This window comes from Vigna angularis, chromosome 1 (genome assembly GCF_016808095.1).
Source record: "Vigna angularis cultivar LongXiaoDou No.4 chromosome 1, ASM1680809v1, whole genome shotgun sequence".
NCBI classification, from domain to species: domain Eukaryota; kingdom Viridiplantae; phylum Streptophyta; class Magnoliopsida; order Fabales; family Fabaceae; genus Vigna; species Vigna angularis.
This window is the reverse complement of record NC_068970.1, coordinates 11475382-11483192: the sequence shown is the minus strand read 5'-3', so window position 1 is coordinate 11483192 and position 7811 is coordinate 11475382. Positions and strand designations below refer to the sequence as shown.

The following is a 7811-nucleotide window of genomic DNA, read 5'->3' as shown; positions in this document are numbered from 1 at the left end:
TGTAATGATAACTTTATGTTAAAAATTGAAGTTTAATTTAATTTTATAAAATGGATGTAAAAGTATATTTATAATTATTTATATACATATGAAGGAAAAATATGAAATGGTTTGAATGGGTGATGAAGTAATGATAGCATGGATGGATGGAGATGAAGACGGTTGCGGGGTCCAGCGGAGTGCATGGTTAAGATAAGCCATGTGTACGAACCTGATTCACTCCTACTTTATTTCGCACTCCCAAATCTTGGAACACACAGTTACTGGTGAAGTGGTCCATGAATCCTGGGAGTGACGCGTGTCAGTCGTGGGTGCTGAGGTCGCTGTCGGGTTGGGTAGTGGCTAGCCCAAGTTCAGGAACGCCAACGTCCACTCTGCTCGGTGTGGGCCTCACCTTCACTGCCACTAGCGCACCCTCTCATACGTCGTTTTGGGTTTCTGGGACCTCTGACACCGACCCATTCCACCACAAATAAAAGACTCTGTTTCATTTTTACAACGCCTCAGTGCTTTTCGATTCAAGAGATGGAAACTGGAAAAGCAACTTGTCACTTCAACCCATCAAAAAACTTTCCCCAAACCAACATCATCAAAACTTTTCCCAAATTCATTTTTCATCTTTCCCGGATGTCTTCAGCTTAGTAGCAAAACAGACTCATTCATGGAAATACGTTAACCCTCAACTTCATGCCTATTTTAAGTATAGCAATAATTACTCAAATTAAAATATGCTATGCTGCACCTCACCAATTCACGTCAAATTCAATTACAAACTTCACACTTCATTCAAAACCAAAATTCCACATCACAAAATCACTCCTATAATAGGGGTAATATTTTTTTTTTGTCCATGCACAAAATAGAAATATGTATAATACAACTTAAACGGATAACAAATAACTAACCTTTAGATATTTAAGAGGCTTTATTGTTTGGAACAGAACAGATATCTTAATTTTGTTTTTCCATTGTTTATTTACTGGTGTTAACTGTTTGGACTGGTGAGGACAGTTTAGTCTGGTGTTGACTCTATCAGTTCAACTTGTTCTTGAAATAACAGCAGCAAAAGTAGAATCCCTTTGTCAGGGTTTAATTCAATTACAACTCAGTCCTTTGTGACAGTTTGAACGTAGAAGGGAACGTGGGCTTTGAAATCTATGATTAAGGTGGTGTTTATGTTTTGCTTTCATTTATCTCAAACTAATTGTTTACTCTTAAGGTGGTTTATTTGGTAAACAGTGTAAGAGAAAAAAAAAGAGAGGAGTGAGAGTAGATTATTTTTGATAGGTGCCTCCCACATCGATGATTGATCAATTTTTTATCCATCTTTGTCTTTTTTTATTATTACGGGAAAGCTCCAATGAGTAGTCTCCACAAATCTCTCCACGTTATCGCCAATCCCACCGTTGGATATTTCCCACACCTCGATCCCTGCGTCGACGTTTCCAAAAGTCTTTCCATAAAAAGTGCTTTTCCGAACTTCTTCTTCCTTCTTCCTCTTCTCTCTCATCCTTTCTTCACCGCAACTCTTCACCACCTTCGACGACAACAACAAACAAACGGACAATCCCTCTCCTTCCAAACGCGCCGTTTCTCTTTCTCCCTCGAATCCACGCTTCTCTCACTTCCATCGAGAAACAAAGCCACCTAACCACTAAAATGTAGCGAGGAAAACCAAAAACAAAAGCGCAGAATCGGTTAACTATGGCTTTCCAAGACCATCTCCAGCACGAAATAGCGTTCCAGCGTTTCACGGAGGAGCAGGAGCTGAGCGAGGGAAGAGATATGCAGCAGAGGCTCCCACCGACATGGCTCAACAGCGTCAACGCGGCGCAGCAGCGGCAGCAGAATTTCCTCGACGGCGCCGCCGAGAAAAGCGTGGATCGGAACCGGGGCGAGAGCAATTGCGAGTCGGAGGATTTGAGGGAATACAAAGCGGACATTCTTGGACACCCTCTCTACGATCAACTGTTATCGGCGCACGTGTCGTGCCTCAGGATTGCCACGCCCGTCGACCAGCTTCCCAGGATCGACGCGCAGCTTCAGCAGTCGCAGCGCGTGGTGGAAAAGTACTCGGCACTCGCGAATAACGGCGTCGTCGATGAGAAGGAGCTTGATCAGTTCATGGTTTGTGTTTATTTGTTTATCTCTTTTCTTTCTCCTTACTAAATTAGCAAACCTGCTATCTTCTTTGTACTTCAATTCCGTGTGTTTTCTTGTCGCACTACTTTAACCCACTTCTCAGGAGCACTTCTACTTCTAAGAATCTTGATTTCATTCAATTCCTCACTTTGCTTCTAAGTGCTACTCTGAATAAATTATTACCTAATTTCCGATTCCGTAATCTCAATTAATTTCTATGTATTTAACTTTAACAATTTTTGTAAACAAAGGTTCAATCGTGGGATTTCATTATTTCTTATCTTTCTGATTTATGGAATCATTTTGGCTTTTGTGTCTATCCTCATTCATAACTCATTTTTTTATTACGGTCTTGCTGCTTTTGTTAAATGATAAATTTTCATGTCAAGATTTTTATCATGGACAAGCTAAGAAGAAATCAGAAAATGAATAATGGGAATGATGGTTTTAGAAGTTTGATTCTGGATGGATGGTGGTACGATGCATTATGTGGTGAATCTGATTTGTCATGGAGTGGCTCCCCTTGAGTGTTCTCATGCTGCTGCTTCCTACAATAACCTTTAGGAGTGCTTTATGGAATCTTTTCTGTTAATGCTGTCATGATCTTCCCACTTGTTCACTTACTCTTTTTTCTTTCCTTTCCCCTTTTTGCTAAACTTTGATGGTTCAGTTCTTTAATTCTTATGGAATATGTTCTGAGCCAAAGTTGAAGCTCTCGTCAAGTTTTCTCAACCTTTACTTCCTCATTAATGTACGTTTCTGACTTCGCCAAGTACAATAATGAGGGAATACGGAGTTTGGTGATTCTGTACGTATCAACTGGACGTAGTGTTTGTCCTGTAGTGTATGGTAGAATCAACTATAATTAAGTTGGTGATTTTCAACTTTGATTCTGACTTGATATTCACTTTACACATAATGATTGGAGGATGCGAAATATATAGTACACTCCATTTGTATGATGGAAACTCTAATTAATAACATATTTGTGTTCATCTAAACTGTATTTAACATTTATGATCCGTTGCACTTGTCGTCGTCTTTTCTTAGTTTTTAATTATCTGAAGCTCCTTTATGAGTTTTGCTAGTATTTGGTTGTTGCAGACCCATTATGTCCTGTTGCTCTGTGCATTTAAAGAACAACTGCAACAGCATGTCCGTGTTCATGCCATGGAGGCAGTGATGGCTTGTTGGGATCTGGAGCAGTCTCTGCAAAGCTTGACAGGTAAATTTTCAGCATCTTTTTTTTGGCTCCCTAGATGTTACCCTGTCTTTTTTCTGCTCATTATTACTCTCTCGGTAAACAAAACAAGGAGAGAGAAAATTAATTAATTAATTAATGAAAAAGGAGATCAAAACAGACCACACACTCCACCTCCTCCAATACTTTCACTGGATTCACTGTCTTTCTCCATAGAATAGGAAACAAAAAACTAGGAGGAGATAGATAAGAAAAACAAAACTTAGATAAGCAAAACTACAGTGTGTATACCTACTAGGTATCTTTAATACAAATTAATATTAAGCAAAACTACACTGTGTATGCCTACTAGGTTTATATTTCAGTAAGAAAAGAAAATAATTTAAAACTTTGAAATAAAAAATTGAAAATTTCATACATTAACAATAATTCAATATGAATTATTGTTTACCTTTCTTATTGTATCTCATACTACATTGCAGCTGAAAACTCTATCAAAACTCGTAAACTAACTAATTCAGATTTTTTAGAGTAATAATAGGATATTATCATATTAAAGAAGAAAATCATTTTTTTTAAATAATGACCCATCACATTTAATTATTAGGATATATTATCTATCACAGTATAAAATATATCCACATCCAACTCGTCTTATGTCCACATTTCTTCTCAAACATTGAACACATAAAAGTGTCCAAATGCTAAGAAATTAAGTTTCACCGGTGGAAAATGGAGTTAAGTATTTTATTATAGAATAGAAAGGTGAAAGAGAAACGACGAAGAACGAAAAGTTAAGGCTGTTCTTACTCAGATCCCAGGGTGAAGGGGCTTTGAATAATTGGTGACAGTGAAGGAAAAATGAGTGGGTAAACTGAACCGAGAAGAAAAAAAAAATGCAAAACTTGATAAAGAAATAGCATATTAATCTATGGCAAAAGGAAAAACTAAAGGAATAATATTTTTGACGAATTAAAATGTTCTCATTCCTCCCACTCATGAAAGTGGGACTAGTGGCATTTTTTTCTTCTTTCATAAATTTTCATTGAATTAGGTTTTAATTTTAGAAATATCAGACTTTAGAAATGTCTTTACATAAGATAAAATGTTAAAAAGTATTACGATATACAAAAATATTAAATATAAAAATATTTTAGTCATATAGTTTAAAAAATGCAAGTCAAATATAATTTTTTTTTATAATTAACCGTGAGAAAAACAAATATTTTTTTCTTGAAAAAAAATTGTAATCTTTGATTGTATTGTCAATGGAAGTTAAATTAATGAAATGGAAAGAAGAGAATAAAAGGGTTCTTATTTGCCAGTGTTGAAATTGATACCACATAAAATTTTAGTAAGAGATGTACAGATATTATTGCTGAAATGGTAAATATACCTGAATCTTTTGTTGATGTATTCTGATTTCAAAATATTATTCCCATGATTGCTTTATTTGAGATTGGTTTTATTTTAAGTATGTCAAGACATAATAATCCTTTAGAATGAGAAAAGAAAATAGTAAAAACTGTAATACAAATGTTATGTGAAATAAATCATATAAAAAATAATGAGATAAAAAAAGAGATTAAATACTGTTACTCCTTTAATGTACAAGCATGTGAATATTGTCGAATTTATGTTCCCTTAACATCCCCACGTCAAACTTAACATGCAAAGCATTGAGTGAAAATCGATAAAAGCCCGTTTCTTGCTCTTTCAAACGATATGTCCAACTTTTACCATAACTGGATGCTCTAAAATAGACCCTATTAATAACCCCACAGCTTCTTCCCATGAATTAAATTACCTGTCCTCTTCGTGTATTTTCTTTGTCACTCAAAACAAATATGGTTGGAAATAACTAATAAATAAGAGTGAGAAGGAAAGATAATATTTTTTTACGGCATGTTAATTTTTAATAATTAAGAGATAGAAGGAAGGAGAGAAGAGATACAACATATTACCAATTATTAGTAATAGTTTAATTATCAAAACGGTGCATCCAAGTTATATTAAATGAATTGTCGACACATTATTAATTATTAGTAATAGTTTAATTATCACAGTTCAGTAATTTTTGTAATTAATAATGTGACTGACTACATAAATTGTACATCCAACTTTTATTCTTAAAGGAAGTACTCCATCCGTTTGAAAAGAGTTTGGAAGAGTTAATAGTAATAAGCATATATCCTTAGAAGTATTCTTCTCAGAAAGCAATGATAGAGCGAGATTACATATAAATAGTTGCATGATGAGCTTAGATTCTGGTGTAAAGGTTATTATGTATTTATATTTGCGTCTTTGATTAGTTATAAAATGAAGGTGATGAGGATGAATATTGAAATATAATGGATGAGGATGCAGGTGTCTCTCCCGGAGAAGGTACGGGTGCAACAATGTCAGACGATGAAGATGATCAGGCAGAGAGCAACGGCAACCTATACGAAGGGAGCTTCGACGGCGGCGAAAGCCTTGGGTTTAGTCCTCTTGTCCCCACTGAGACTGAAAGATCCTTGATGGAGCGAGTGAGGCATGAACTGAAGCATGAATTGAAACAGGTAATTGTTAAAAGTATCATTAGTTTATTTTTGTCTAAGAGCAGAAAATAGTGTTGAATTTGTTTGTGTATCATCAAGGGTTACAAGGAGAAGATTGTAGACATAAGAGAAGAAATTCTACGAAAGAGACGAGCAGGGAAGCTTCCAGGGGACACCACATCCCTTTTGAAAGCTTGGTGGCAAGCACATTCTAAATGGCCATACCCCACTGTAAGTTTGGACATACATCTCAATCATAATATATTATACTTGTTTCCATTTTTATATTTTAAATAATATATATATATATATATATATATTATGATAAAATAAGAAGATAGATATATTTTTGTGAGCATGACGGTATTTTCAGGAGGAAGACAAGGCTAGACTGGTGCAGGAAACAGGGTTGCAATTAAAGCAGATAAATAATTGGTTCATAAATCAAAGGAAAAGGAACTGGCATACTAATAACCCTTCATCTTCGAGTAACACCAAAACCAAGCGCAAGAGGTACCTTAATTCTCAATATTATCTTATGTTTGAATTTTATGTACTCATCTTTTAATTCATCTAATTTATTCCAATGCAATATATATCAATTGCTAGTTTAATTTTTATATTTTGGATGTCGCTAACGTATCACACCATTAAATAACAAACATTTTTTTTTTATATTTTTTATTTAACTTAATCTGTCTTGTAGCTTTATTTTTATGTATACATGTTGATTAATTCATTTATTTAACGCAGAATTATGTAAGAGACATCTCTACAATTTAAAAATGAGGCGTGATCCATGCATAAACCAAATTGCTTCATCAATCGACTATATTCAAAACATAAGGATTCACTTTTAGTTGATTTATTTATTTATACTAATTTTTTCCAGAAAATAAGACTTATCGATTCACGGTGAGTCAAGCCAGGTTATGTTTTTTCTAGCCCACCAAAAGAACCAACTTATTTTACTAATTCTTTTTCTCAACCTGTCATGTTCAAGTTGAGCAAGTAATTTCACTTAAATTTACACCTCTATTAATATCAGCAACGATATTAAAAATATATCATGGGGAGAAGTGATTAATGAGTAGCATTTTATGTGGATAGGAATAATTGCATTAATAAAAATTTAAAAAGTAAATCATGTTTGAAAATATTGTTATATCTTTTATGCCTACATCTGATTGCTATTTTTGGTTGGTAGCAGTGCAGGAGAAAGCAGTAATCAGAGCTTCATGTGAATGGTCGCATATTTTGAACAAAAGTTATTGGTAATTATTCTTCTTTTATGCGTGGTCGTGGGATTCTTAGATCTTTACAGTTAGCATGAACCTGAAATGATGAACTCTGGATCTAAAGGTAAATTCATGATAAAATTAATCACTGTTTACAGAAAATTAGCCCTTCCTGGTATTGTTGTATATGAGGCTGCTGCCACTTCATTTGTGATATTGAGGCAGGCACAATTAATCTTTTCCATTTAATGGGCAGCATGCTGATACATATATATATATATAATTTTCTTTTTCTTCTTCTTTCAAAAAATTATCGACGAATTAGTATGATTCCGTTTACAACGTGAGTTTGTGATTAGAATATGACTGAATCAGAATTTGCAAATTAGTTTCATAATGAGCCCAAAAACATAAATGTGTAGTAATACTTTGAATCTCAGCCAAAAGTCGGATATTCTAATTATAGTGGTTAAACAAAATGGAGGACTAAATCTTAAGCAGTAAGCACCTAAATGTAGTACAAAAATCCAATAGATTTCATCAATTACTATATTTAACAGTTCACATTCGTCAAGTATGTATTTGATTGACCTTGACAACAAGGTTTAATTAAACTTTGTGCTTTAGGTTTTGATGACATCGTAACTCTGATTCATGTTTTAGGTTTATTGTCAAATGAATTATAATATC

General features: G+C 34.3%; 1 protein-coding gene across 2 annotated transcripts; it reads left to right on the top strand.

Annotated features, from left to right (window-relative positions):
• Window positions 1–1402: 1402 nt before the first annotated feature.
• On the top strand, window positions 1403–7419 carry LOC108323632 (homeobox protein knotted-1-like LET12). 2 transcript variants are annotated; one of them, XM_017556111.2, is made up of 6 exons: window positions 1403–2127; window positions 3247–3367; window positions 5711–5904; window positions 5983–6114; window positions 6257–6396; window positions 7091–7419. In XM_017556111.2, the coding sequence occupies exons 1-6, from the start codon at window positions 1705–1707 to the stop codon at window positions 7125–7127; spliced, it is 1047 nt and encodes a 348-aa protein (XP_017411600.1). In that variant the 5' UTR covers window positions 1403–1704; the 3' UTR covers window positions 7128–7419. The 2 variants fall into 2 exon arrangements, with proteins under 2 accessions (XP_017411600.1, XP_017411608.1); XM_017556119.2 differs by having other exon boundaries at window positions 1408–2127; window positions 7094–7419.
• Window positions 7420–7811: the final 392 nt, after the last annotated feature.